The sequence below is a fragment of the Orycteropus afer genome, unplaced genomic scaffold (assembly GCF_000298275.1).
Source record: "Orycteropus afer afer isolate SDZICR_OR568_19922 unplaced genomic scaffold, OryAfe1.0 scaffold00009, whole genome shotgun sequence".
Classification (NCBI taxonomy): domain Eukaryota; kingdom Metazoa; phylum Chordata; class Mammalia; order Tubulidentata; family Orycteropodidae; genus Orycteropus; species Orycteropus afer.
The window spans coordinates 15,248,648-15,263,466 of record NW_006921596.1 but is presented as its reverse complement, the minus strand read 5'-3'; the positions used below and the strand labels follow the sequence as shown (position 1 = coordinate 15,263,466).

The following is a 14,819-nucleotide window of genomic DNA, read 5'->3' as shown; positions in this document are numbered from 1 at the left end:
TTTGGCTTCCTGGGTTCCACCCCTTCCTCCTGCTCTTCCGGCCTGCTACTCTGTGCTACGCCTGTGCTTACCTTGCTCCCGAAGACCTGGTCCCTCTCAGTAGGGTAACAAGGGAAACGTGTTCAGTGCAGATCAGTGAGTAAGCACTCACTGATGGCATGGAATAGTTCCTCTCAAAAAGTCCTCACAACACTGCTGATACCACGATTTGGACTTTTAGCCTCTCAAACCATAAAACAATGCATTTCTGTTCACTAAAGCTACCCACATGATGGTATTTTATGATGGCAGCCCTACGAAGATCAGACATTGGGTCATATGATAATTCTTTAACTTTTGAATAACCACCAACCAAGCTGGCTGCACCATTTTAAATTCCCCCCAGAAATGCAAGAAGGTTCAAATTTCTCCACATCTTCACCAACATCTGTTATTTTTTGTTTTTCTGATCACAGCCATCCTAGTGGGTATGACAGCCTTGGAAACTCTATGGGGGCAGCTCTACTCTGTCCTATAGGGCCACTGCTATGAGTCGGAATCAACTTCAAGGCACTAGGTTTAGTGGGTGTGAAGTGGCATCACATTGTGGTTGAGATTCACATTTTCCTGATGACTTATAACTGTCAGGAGCTTTTCATGCGCTTATAAGCCATTTTCTACATTTGTAAAGAAAAAAAAGATATCATTTACTATATAATTAGGAGAGAGGCATGGTTCAGTTAAGAGAACAGCTTTGGTCTCAGAATAACCTGGACTCAAACAGAAGCTTCACTAGATATATTACCTTGAACATGTTTTTTTACCTTTGAGCCTCAGTTTCCTTTTTTAAAACCAGCTTTGAGATGTAATTCACATACCATATAATTCACTCATTCAAAGTACACAATTCAATGTATTTTAGTATGTTCACAAGATTGTGCAACTATCACCACAATCTAATTTTAGAACACTTTCATTACTCCTACAAGAAATATCAACCCATTAGCTGATAATTCCCACTGATTTCCTTTTCTGGAAGAAAACAGAGGTCAGGAAGGAGGACTACCAACCCAGTAGGCTTTTTATGAGGAGTACAGAAAAGTACTTCCAATCCTCCGCACAGTGCCGGGCCCTCAGTGAGTATTCATCACATTCATTTTAAGTAAAGCTCAAGATATAAATGATACAGAAATGAGCAAAAAGACTGGATATGATAAGCAAGTTTAAGAGCTGGAATCAATCAATCTTCCCAAGGTAGTACCCAGGAACCCACTCAGGTCCCTACCCTCAGATCATAGCCCATAAGCCATGACCTTCTCCCTACAGCAAATGAATGAAAAAAAAAAAAAAAATCAGGTATCAAACCAGATAGCACAAATTAGAAAATGTCAGCATTGGGGGCCATATTTTAGAGTGTAAGGTTCAGAAGGAACAATACATCCTAGACCCTGAAGAAAGGACTAAGCAGAAGAAAATACTGTAGTTGCTGAGAAGGTAGGAAGAACACCGTAAGTTCATATTGGACAAGCAGTTGAAACTGTACTGTCATGTTTCTGCTTTTCAAAGTGAAAACAAACATGACAGGTGCTCATTTGGCTGTTCAAGCACTTTCCACTTAAATGGCAATTCCTCAAGCTTACCGACTGCAGCCTGAAGTCATAATTTATTACGGTTTCAGTATTATTCCCTTGCCTCGGCACAAAACAGAACATAGCACCTACATTTCAAGACACATGAAAGGTAATAAAGCATAATTATTTTGAATTTATGATTATGCCATAAATTACTTATACATTTTATTTCAGTTGGTCAGTCAGAGGTTGGGGGAGGAAGGGAATGGGGTCAGAGGAAGAAATAACAAAAGCTTTTTGCTTTGAGTAAGATGTCTAAATCGAGGCAGGATTGGGGGCCACCTGGAGGATTTATGAAGATACCAGTTTCCAAGTTAAGTCCCAGGGGGACCCCAGTTAAGAGACTTTAAACTTCTAGAGGTCTCTGTTCTTGTTCGCTGGAGCAAAGACATCAACTAGGGTGCCCATGTTGATGCCAAAAACTGAAGGGCGGCACATTTTCAGGTTATACCCCATCAAGCATTCACAGTGCTCTGGGTTTGGCTGCCTCTCACCCACAGCTATGCAAAGGAAGCAAACTCAATCCATAAAAAAACTACAGTCCAGGCTCTATAAGTAAACTGAGCCATAAGCAGGGTCACTGTGGTTACCACAGAGCTCAGATTCAACAACGGCTAGATACTAATACTTCTCAACCTCAAGAATCAATTGATGAGATTTCTCTTTTCTGTAGCAACTCTATGTCACTATGGAAATATATATGGAGCAGTTAAGTGCAAGACTTGCAACACTCAGGGCATGAAGCAGATGAGACCACAGCATTTGGCCTCCTTCCATCGTGGAGTTGCCTTTTGGGTCTCCAATATACCAAAACCCAAGGCCCAATCTTCCTAATAATCCCCTACATTTGAACTGTAGGTTGCAAAGCACTTTCCCATATATTTTCTTATTGGATCTTCATAATAACTTTGAGAATCAAGCATCATTAAGCACCCATTTCACAGTGGTGGCAGAGATGAAGAGAAGGCATAACGTCGCAGAGCCCACAGATCATACACAGAGTCTGGAACCTGGTCAGAGGACAATAAGTCCCACGGCCTTTACATTAGTCTACCCTAATGCTAGCATAGTGGCTAAGGCACTTGACTGCTAACCAGAAGGCTGGCGGTTCAAACCCACCAGCCACTCCTTGGAAGGAAGGTTGGGCAATCCTACTTCCGTAGTGATACTGCCTCGGAAACCCAAGGAGGGGTCGCTATGAGTCGGGGCCGACTCGACGGCACATAACAACAACACCACCACCCTAATGCTTGGTGAAACAAAGCAAAATTAAACAAAACAAAAAGCAGTCTGCATTTCAATTTACATTGTCCCCTCGCCCTTTTTTTGCAGTGGAATTTTTACTTGGCAACTGAAGTTTTGAAATAGTTGATTATTACAGTAACGACAGATAAATCAAAATGAGATGTAGGTAGGTTTGAGGAAACAAAAGAGACCAGATAGAACAAAACCATGAATAGTGGCATATACCATTAATTAATTAACTAATTAATTAATTAAGGGAGAAAGAAAAAAGAGGTTTGTCCCAAACATTTACCTAGTCCTTACGCCTTACCTCTGTCTGGAAACAGCCTACCTCCACCTTCATCTCCTGGTTAATGAACATAATTTGGTTGATGTCCTTTGAACTGTCTAATCTGTTCCACAGAAAACTAACCCACAGTTTGTCTCCAAGCCACTGTTAAGTCCTTAACTCCTCAGTTACATTCAGTCTATGGAAAACATCTGGGGCAAAGTAAATCATGCTAGTCTGAGAAAGACCAGAGAATGAGTGTGTGTGTGTGTGTGTCTGTGTCTGTGTATGTTTTCCTAAGTGTGTTTTGAAGCCCTAGTTGGAAAATTAGTGAAAATTGTAAATCTGTTTGCAAATCTGGTCATGTCTAACTCTGAGATTATGGCAAAGACTTCAATTTAAAAGCAAAACTGTGACAACCCCAGTTAAGTGTGTCCTCAGGCACTGCCAGCAGGGCCTTCACTCACTTCTATGGGCAGTGGATTTATTACAGGCACCCGCCACGTTCCCCATCAGACACCCCTGGAGTATTTACTTGAGACGGCAGGGTTCACTCGCACTTCCTCTGCAGACCAATATATTATTATAAATTGAGCTAAACTGTTTCCTTTTCATAAGTGCTGTGAAGTTCAGATTTCAGGTATCAGCACAGTGCTAAGGTCCCTCCATGGGGCTCCTTGTGGTATTTGAAATTAAAAAATAAGAAAAAGCGGCATTAGACCACAGTTACTTTTAGTTTAGCTTTGTTTAAAAGGAGATGGAGGAAGAGTCATTTTAGAAATAGAATAGCAAATCTCTAAATGCAGACTTTGTGTACACTGTGCCGCACTTGGCATAGTTCAGTAAGATACCAGCTATTTCACCCATATCTGAAGATAATAGTACTCATTTCTTCTGTTGATTATTTACAAAAGTTAAAAGAATGCAATGTACATTTTAAAATGTATATACCTTATAACATCCATTAAAAGGACAGTGTAATTACTTATATTTTCATTATTTATCCATATCTATGGCAGGAAAAATATAACTTTAAAAAGAAATGAAAAGGAAAACAAACAGAATTTCTTCCTCTTCCTTTCTTCCTGAACAACTTAGTCCTAAGGCCACTAGGCAAAGCACAGGGAGACATCCATGCTGGAGATAACGGTGGGGGTGTGCACAGAGCCTAGCAGAGTGAGAAGGGTTCCAGGCGGGTGTGAGGGGTAGCCAGGCAACAAACGGGGTGTCAGAGTCTTAGTGGAGTGAAACAAAAGTTCCAATTCATGCTTCTTACTAGCTGCATAACCATGGCCAAGCAACATCATCCAACCTTGATTTCTTCTTATGCAATACAGTTAATATCTCTTTGTCTGGTTTATAGAAAAGACTAAAGAAATAGCTGACTTGTCACTACTTGCCAACAAATGTGGCACTTACTCATATTACTACTACTACTCCTATATTCATATATATTTATAGGAAAAAAAACTAGTAAGGAGTATACGAAAGCAGACAGGAATATCTGATTTTTCATATTCTTCTTTCATGTTATACTTTTCAGAGTTTATTTTCTCTACAATAAGCAAATTCTGCTATTTAAATCAGAAAAGAATACATAAGATACTGAGAAATAAATGGAAGATAGTAGAAATTTTACACTGGGTACTCATCATTAGTATATCCAGAAAAAAATAATAAAGCTATGAAAAACGTCATTCTAACATTTCTTTCAAAGATGCAAACTGCTAATACAAACACCTGAAGAAAGCAACCAGATGAAAATCATTTCTTGAGAAATGAATGCCCATTTAGTCTCAAGCCAAATCATAGGGTTTGAAAGTGACATACAACGATCTTCCAATCCTCCAGTTAACATTAAAAAGAAAGTGTCAGATTGGTGCCATTATATGGTTAACACCTCTCTAACAGTCCCTAATCTCTTTTTAAAAAATGATAGAATAGGACTCAGGGTCTTCAGCAGATGAAGGTAACAGACACTCAACAATACTGTCCGAGTTTCTCTATAGATTTATAAAACCCATCTAACTATGCTATGTGTTACTAGTTTTTTAATTAGGTAGTGATATAAAATACCCTTTAAAATTTATTTCCGTAAAAGAAAAAAAGTGAGATTATTTAGAGAAAAATAGTATGTAAATAACACATAGTGTGGTAGTTCAGTTTATGTGTCAACTTGGCTGGGTCTAGTTGATTGGCTGGGCAGCTGGATGTAGTATTCCCCATGATGAGACTGGTAATCAACTCCATGGTGGAATCTACTGTGAGCAGCTGAGTAGCTGTCTTAGGGAATGTGGTCTGCTTTCTGTATATAAGCAGAAGCCTTGGGGAATGGTCTCTGGCTTATGGCATGCTTGGACCCTGCATGTAGCCATGTCATTGTTCAGCAACCTGCCATGCTCTGCCGACCTTGGGACTTACAATGTACTTGAAATAATGGTCTGCTGTATGGGTTGGTAACATCGAGACTGTCTTTTTACTTGTCAACCTTGGGTCTGTCAGCCTCAGCAGCCAGCAGCTGAGTGAAGAAAAGCCTCCAGCTTCAGTGGGCCAGGAGCAGGAGGCAGAGCTGCAACCCAAGGCTGAGGGGCTTTCACCCAGCCCCTAGAGACTGGCACTTGAACTTGGACTTAAAGCCTCCAAATTGTAGGAATAAACTCCTGTTTGTTAAGGCATCCCATCTGTGGTATATTCCTGTCAGAGCGGCACTAGGGAACCAGAACACATAGGTAGCAGATGGATAAGGCAACACTAGGAAGCTGATGGGCCAACGAGTGAAATTTGCAGGACATGTAAAGAGCTCTGAATTCCTGGAGTAAGAGCCAAACTGATTCATTTCCACCTCTCTCCCAGAACCTTACACAATACCTAAAACAAATGCCCAATCAGTTAGAAATTAATTCTTATCCTAAATACTGTACTTGAGCCCTGGTGCTTCCTGGCTCCAAAACCAACACATGAGTAGATTCCCCAGACAGGTAGGAATGAGATAAACTGAACAGTCAGGAGCTAGAAACAAGGAGAGAAGAAACCCTAAGAAGATCTGAGAGTAAAAATGGTACTGTCTGCACACTGTACATCAGGAAACTAGTAGGAAGTTCAAAACAAAGCAGAATGCCTAACAGCAAAGAAGCAAAACTCAAGCCTGTGGAGAAGAGAAGGGCAGTATTTGCACAAGGAGATGGCTAGGGTGAGAAGGGGATGGAGCACAGAGCAGGAGTGCCTGGGAGGGAAGGACACAGGGAAGAGGTAACTACGGGGAGGAAGTGGGAAGAGAGCTGTTTCATTGTGGGGAATCGCAGTCAATGTCATGAGACAAAATGTGTATGAACTGCTGTATGGAAAACGAATTTGCTCTGTAAACTTTCACCCAAATCACAATAAAAATTTTTAAAAAAAGAATGAAAGAAACTAAAGCCTGTAAACCTCCACAGCTTCAGACAGTGCCAATGGCAGCTAGTATTGAGCGTCCCGGAGAACCAAGGACAAGTGGAGAGAAAGGCCCCATTGTTAGGTCACCTGTTCCTGAGAAGAAACTAAACTCATAACTAAAAAAAACTCTCTTACTACTAGGAATTTGTATACACAGTAAAACAGTTAAGAAATTTCTCACTGATCCATCAGCAGTATCTCAATAAAAGCACTTACATGTTCTTATAAAGAAGTGTCATTATTACAAGGATACCTCGTCTCATTGTGCTTCACTTCATTGTGCTTCGCAGATACTGTGGATTTTACAGATTGGAGGTTTGTGGCAATCGTGTCAAGCAAGTCTATCAGCACCATTTTTCCAACAATGTGTGTTCACTTTGGGTCTCTGTGTCACAATCTGGTAATTCTCACAATCCTTCAAACTTTTTCATAATGTTACTACACACTTACTAGACCATAGTGCAAACATAACTTTTATATGCACTTGAGTATGAGTTGCTTTATTGCAATATTTGCTTTATGGAGATAGTCTGGAACCAAACCTACATATGATTATCTCTGACATACGCCTGTACTATAAAATGCTTGAAAAGATTACTTCAAAAGATAAATATACACCCAATAATGCAAACTTAGACACTAGAATATCAATAATAATTTTTATCCTCCTAAGATTACCAAGCATAAAATAGCAGTCTCCTTGGTGAAGAGGTATTGCCAAACCAGGTGTGTCTATGTCCCATGAGATCTTAAAACCAACATGCCAAGTATCAGGGTCTCTGCCTTCAAGGTGAGGATCATTGTCACTTTCTTCCTCAGAGCCTGTCAAAAGAGAAGAGAGTCATCAGAAAGGAATATCTTATCTACACTCCTAGGTACACAATGGTTATTTTAGAAATAATTGAATTTTTAATAGAATACTGATGATAAGTGAAGCATGTACTGCTTTTATGTCACAGTTTTTTTTAAAAAATATACTTTAGATTATCGTGTCATTTATTTTTCCACATAATATAAATAAATACAATGATGTAAATAAATAAAGAAGAAATAACCACTGATACCTTGGGAGATAAAAAGTCATTTTGCCCAGTTCCTAGCAAATAAATTAAAGAATATGAATTAAATGGATGATTCTTAAGGAATATATTAATTACCAAAAGTTGACATGAGAAGAGGCAGAAAGCCTAAAAAAAAACACAGAATAGAGGAAGCAGTCAAAGAAACTATCTCCCAGGAAAATACCCTCTAAGAGTTTCAAAAATAGTGCCTAAGGCACTTGACCTCTAACCAGAAGGCTGGCGGTTCAAACCCACCAGCTACTCGTCAGAAGGAAGGTTGGGCAATCTACTTCAGTAGTGATACTGCCTCGGCAACCCAAGGAGGGGTCGCTATGAGTCGGGTCCAACTCAACGGCACATAACAATGACAACCAATTAAGGAAGAGTCATTTCAAACACTTTTAATTGTTTAAGAGCATAGAAAATTTTAAATTTCCAAAACATTTTTCATAAAGACAGAATAGTATGTATCAGAACTGAAAATGACAGCTCACACATACAATGACCAATATCTCACAGAAAAACCAATGCAAAATTGCTAAATGTAGGAAAATAGAATCCAAATCAGGCAATGCATTAAAAGAATACTATTCCACGGCCAAATAGAATTTATTCCAAGAATGCAAGGATATTTCAATACGCAAATTCCTACACAAGCATTCCTCAACTTACAATGTATTGAGTTCTGATGAAACACACTAACAACCATCTGTTTTAGGCTTTTGTTTGGGTTTTTTTTTTGGTACATCTTACCATTATTAATATGTATTACATGCAATGTTGCAGTGTATAACTTGCTGTTATCATTCTCAGATGTTCATTTTCAGATGTTCAATGTTATGATTTACTCTTTACAAAGAGACTGATAATAAAAGGCAATTAATAATGAAAGCTAATTAAAAAAAAAAAAAAAAAGGTATTTGACTTACATCAGACCTGGCTTATGACAGTCACTTGAGCAGAAACTTGTCATAAGTCAGGGACTACTTGACTTTAAACTCATGATGCTAGATAATAATAGATTTTAAAATATATATATGCAAATCACCACACATACCTAAAAGTATTTGATAAAATACATGATAAAAATGCATCATGATATGAATCTCAATTTAAAATATATATATACGTATATGTATGTGGCTACTTCCTTAACATGATACAGATTTATCTCAACACCAAAGCCAGCATCATACTCACATAGCGAAACATGCCCAAAGTGTGTTATCAAAGCAGCCTTAATTAGACAAACAAAATATGAAGCATAAAAATATTAAAATAAGAAAAACTATTTTTGGCAGATAACACATTTATATGCAGATCAACCAGTGGGGGGGGGGGACCTCCTAAAAAATATAGGCAAATTAAGAAAATACTAAGCTGAAAATTAAATCACAGAAATCGTTGTTGTCAGGTGCCCTCCAGTTGGGTCCCACTCATAGCAACCACAACGGTACGAAACACTGCCCGGTCCCACACCAGCCTCACAAGCCTTGCTATGGGGGGAGCCCACTCTTGCAGCCACGGTGTCAACCAATCTCCCTGAGGGTCTTCGATTGTCCTCTTTTCTGCTGACTCACTACTTTACCAAGCAGTTCCTTCTCCAGAAACTGGTCCCTCCTGATAATGTGTCCAAAGTACGTGAGACAAAGTCTCGCAATCCTTGCTTCTCAAGAGCAGTATGGTTGTACTTCTTCTAAGACACATTTCTTCATTCTTCTGGCAGTCTATGATATATTTAATATTCTTCACCAACACGATAATTTAAAGGTATCAATTCTTTTTTGGTCTTCCTTATTCATTGTCCAGCTTTTGCATGCATATGAGGTGACTGAAAATACCATGGCTTGGCTCAGGAGCACCTTAGTCCTCAAAGTGACATCTTTAGTTTTTAACATTTTAAGGAGAAATTTTATAGCAGATCTGCCCATTACGATACATTGTTTGATTTCTTGACCACTGCTTCCATGAGTAAAGGAGCTCTGGTGGTGTAGTGGATAAGGCACTTGACTGCTAACCAGTAAGTCAGTAGTTCAAACCCACCAACTGCTCTGCAGAAGGAAGACAGGGTGATCTACTTCCATAAATATTTACAGCCTGGGAAACCCAATGGAGGTTGCTATGAGTAGGAAATCACTCGATGGCAGTGAGTTTGGGTTTTTTGGTTTTTTGCTTCCACGGGTGTTGACTGTGGACCCAAGTAAAATTAAATGCTTGACAACTTCTATCTTTTCTCCATTTATCATGATATTGCTTATCAGTCCAGCTGTGAGGATATTTTTTTTCTTTAGGTTGATGTGTAATCCATACAGAAGGCTGTCTTTGATCTTCATCAGTAAGTGGTTCAAGTCCTTTCCACTTTCAGCAAGAAACGTTGTAACATCTGCATATCTCAGGTTGTTAATGAGTCTTCCTCCAATCCTGATGCCATGTTCTTCTTCATACAGTCCAACTTCTTGGATTACTTGCTCACCATACAGACTGAATAAGTATGGTGAAAGGCTACAACCCTGCTGCACTCTTTTCCTGATTTTAAACCACACAATATCCCCTTGTTTTTTTCAAATGACTGTCTCTTCGTCTATGTACAGTTTCCATAAAAGCACGATTGAGTGGTCTGGAATTCCAGTTCTTTGCAATGTTATCTATAATTTGTTATGATCCACACTGTACCAAGAGGAACTGTTCAGCATTCAACCATTTCAGGTGGTAGCATATGATCAAGAACCAATGGTATTGAAGGAAGAAGTCCAGGCTGCACAGAAGGCACTGACAAAAAACAAGTCTCCAGGGACTGACGGATCCTTTTCCAGCTTAAATTAATTAAAAAATTTGCCACACTCAAAAATACCAACACGATTGTTCTTTAGTTAAGCAGGGTGAGTAACTAAATAAGCTGATACTAGAATTCGCATAAATATAAACAAAGAAGAACAGCCAGGTAATGTTTTTCTTGATTTATGGAAAGGTTACACATCTGTAAGATAAAGATCAACAACCAAGTAGAAAATGAACAAAAGTTATAATGACAAAAGGAATAAAACATGTTCTACTCATATCAGAGAAATTCAAACTTAAGTCATCAGAGTAAGATAGTATTTTTCATCTCTCAGATCAGAAAAATCAAAAAATTTGATAAAATATAGTGTTAGTAAAGGTATAACAAAATTGCACACTCACACTCTCTCCAAAGAACAAATTGGCAATAAATCAAAAACCAAACTCACTGCCATAGAGTCAATTCTGACTTATAGCGACCCCCTTTAAATTTCAAAGGCGGTAAATCTTTATGGAAGTAGATTGCCTGGTCTAAGTTGGCAATACTTACAAAAATTACAAATGCATAAGCCCTCTGACCCTTATAGGAATGTATAAAATTTCTACTTCTTCCTCTTGTTAGCTGCTATGAAGTTGGCCCACAACTCACGATGACCCCAACTAAACACGACTCAAATCCTACAACATCCCCATGATTGGCTGGGAACTGGACTGCTGTAATCCATACGGTTTTCACTGGCTGATTTTCGGAAGTACATCAGCATGCTTTTCTTTCTAGTCCTTCTTAATATGGAAGCTTAGCTGAAACCTGTTCAGCCTGATAGTAACACGCAATGCACCACCGACAGATGGGTGGTGGCTGCACATGAGATCAAATGGCTAGGAACAGAACCCAGATCTCCCACACAGAAGGCAAGGAATCTACCACTGAACCACCAATGCTTCCTTTCCTACTTGTAGAGCTAGCAAATGACTGCTGAATAAGCATATTTATTATAGCACTACTGTATATATATATATATAAAACAGAGCTCTGATGGTGCAGTGGTTAAGGTATCAGACCCATCAGCGGCTCCCTGGAAGAAAGATGAGGCAGTTTGCTTCCATAAAGTTATTCACAGCCTTAGACACCCAATGAGGGTTGCTATGAGTTGGAATCAACTTGATGGCAGTGAATTTGGTCTTGAGTTATTGTATAAATAAGAGCAAAAGATCAGAAACAACCTATATGTTCATCAATATGATACTGGTTAAATAAATTATGATATAACTAAATAATAAAATACTAGTGATACCACCTCGAAAACCCAAGGAGGGATCACTATGAGTGAGGTCTGACTCCACAGCAAATAACAACAACAACAAACAATAAAATACTATGTAGCTACTAAAAATAATGTGACTTATGGATCACCAGCCACTCCTTGGAAGGAAGATGGGGCAATCTACTTCTGTAGTGATACTGCCTCGGAAACCCAAGGATGGGTCGCTATGAGTCGAGTCCGGCTCGACGGCACATAACAACAACAACAACATGGACCAATACTGAATTATCTGATACATTTTAAGAGGAAAAAGCTCTCATGTGTGCATAATATTTGGAAGAATACCCAAGACTGATTTTCCTTTGCGGAAGACTTGGTGGCTGGGGTGCAGGAGTGGAAGAGACACATAAAGGAATTAGAAAACCCAAACCCAAACCCAATGCCGTCAAGTCGATTCCACCTCATAGTGACCCCCATTGGGTTTCCAAGGCTGCAAATCTTTACAGAATAGATTGCCTCACCTTCCTCTCATGCAAAAGCTGGTGGGTTTGAACTGCTGCTATGCCACCAGAGGTATACACTAAATAACGGTTACTGTTAGTGCCCTACACTAATACTCCTAAAGGAATGGCCCTATCAAAAAACTTTTCAAAGTTCATTTAACACTCACTATATACTAGGCAAAGGATCTATGTAGAGGTTAAGGCATTTGGTTGCTAACCAAAAGGTCAGTGGTTCGAACCCGCCAGTTGCTCCACAGAAGAAAGATGAGGCAGTCTGCTTCTGTAAAAGATTTACAGCCTTGGAGACCCAATGGAGGTCGCTATAAGTCAGAATCGACTCTATGGCAGTAAGCAACATCCCATATCCTTGGGATATATGAGTAAATAAAACAAAAAAAGAGCTTTGCCCCAGTGGAGGTTTCCTTCTATGGAGGTATAAATGTTCACTGATTACTATTAAGGGACAACTTCATGGCAACTAGTTTGGGTTTTTTGTTTGTTTGGTTGGTTGGTTGGTTTTACATATTTCTTTAGACTCTGAATTGCTCTCCTAGACTCTGTTCTTCAAGAGCATGGTCTGTTTGCCCATTTCATCAACATTTAGAGCCCTACTGATTGGCACATGGTACTCAGTGAACATTTGTTATACTAAACTGCTTTAAAAGAACATGAGCTTTCAGTTCATACCAAAGTCCTTACTGTGCTTGATGGCAGAGAAAGGAAATGATAATCTGGAAGAAAAGGCAAAAGCACCTCTTAAGTCAAAGAACATAATAAAGCATGACATTACTGCTAAATTCATACAGTCGTCAATACTAAAGAAGTTCAGAGAAGAGAGACTCAATTAGGGTTAAAACAGTTAAAGGAGACTTCTTAGAGAAGGTCAAACTTGAAAGGTAAGTGGGATTTAGACTGGCAGAGGGTAGAATAAGAAGTTAGGGGAAAATTACAAGATACAAAGTTTTATGTGATTAAAATAAACAATAAAAGACGTTTTACTTAGGCTGCATCATGTATAAACCACATGTACCATCCAAATGTGCATACGTCCCAGGTGGCACATACTATAAACAGAATTCCTAAAGTCTGAAAATTTTATTCTACAATAACTGGGCACAAGGGGTAAAAAAACAGTAAAATGAAGGCAAACAAAGAAACTCCCACTTATAACTATGCATTCACTTTACTTTATATAATGTATCATGAAAAAGAGCAGACCATACATCTAAATTCACAGTCTCTGAAAGGTAGCAATGATACTAAATGAACCTCAAGGGTACATCCAACTCCACATACTTTTCAATTCTCTAAAATCTGATACTGTCATATGAACAGAACTAACTGAAGAGTGTTTGAGAATACATATATTAGAAAGAACAAATATGAAAATTCTTTAAGAAATTTCTTTAAGAATTAAGTCGTAGTAAAAAATCCAAAGATACTCTCTAAAATCATTTTCAAGAGAATCATCTCGAACAGAGATGACAAATATCAGGGAATGCGAGTGATTTGCTGGTTATAATTTGTTGAACCTGGAGAAGGATTCTGAAACCTTCTCCAAGCTCAGCAGGGAAGAGTGGTATGACCAATTACTGGTGTCTGTCACAGGCACTGTAAGGGTTAGTGGCAGCACCAGATACTTGATATCCATGTCTAATGACATTTGGCAGGCAGTTCTTATTTATACACAATACATATTTGTACCTGAAAATACCAGAATTTGCAAAACTAGAGGACCATAAACCAAAAAAGAACTCACAAAAGTATAACAGCTTCACCTGTACTATATTTCCTTAGCAAATCTGAATTAGTTGTAAATGCAGTCAGAAGACTGCATAAAAATCCAAATTTGAACTCCTCTTAAACTGCAAGATCTGGTATCACTGAGCCAGTCACAAGTGGCTGTGTTGAGAAGTAGCTGCTCCTTTTAGACAAGACATGTGCTCCAGGCCCAAGACAGCCACTTCACTCATTTTGTGGTACCTGCCCCTATAGGCATCTTAAGTCTGCGACCATTGGCCTAGAACAGGATGCAGCCCACAGGCCATACCCAGCCACCACCTGTTTCTGTAAACTAAGTTTAAATGGAACACAGCCATGCCCATCAGCTGACATACTGTCCATGGCTGCTTTCATACATAACAGCAAGGTTGAGTAGTTGCAATATAGACTACAAAGCCAAAAACATTTCTATCTGGCCCTTCACAGAAAACATTTGCCAATGTCTGCTCTACCATCTTAATATGTGATATGATAGAGATGTCTACTGCACATGTTAGTGAAGAAGGTGACACTGAACAAAATAATAACAATGTAATACAATTGATACCTAATGATGTAATGTGACTAAAAATAGCATACAACAAAGTGATTAATGCTAAATGATGGGATATCCAAATACATTTAGGAAAACAATACTGATGTGAGAAACTGTATGCTTATGTTTGTGATTACTCCCATGGTTTGGGCTGCTTCAGGCCAAGGAGCCTGCTACCAACAGTCCAAACAAATAGAACAAGGAAAAAGAATGGAAATATTTTAAGAAGGTTTTTCATATGTTGCTCTGGTCAAAACAACCGTAACTTAAGTTCTTGGGAAAATAATGATTTTGATATTGCAAAGTCAACTGTTTTCAGGTGGTTTTAAAGCCTCTGATT

General features: G+C 38.8%; 1 protein-coding gene across 1 annotated transcript in view; it reads right to left on the bottom strand.

Moving 5' to 3' along the window:
• Positions 1-14,819, bottom strand: part of FTO (FTO alpha-ketoglutarate dependent dioxygenase) — a 529,759-nt gene that overhangs the window by 346,170 nt on the left and 168,770 nt on the right. Inside the window, exon 5 of the mRNA XM_042781732.1 lies at positions 7,234-7,377. Coding sequence (XP_042637666.1) covers positions 7,234-7,377 — 144 coding nt within the window. The remainder of the gene's footprint in view (positions 1-7,233; positions 7,378-14,819) is intronic.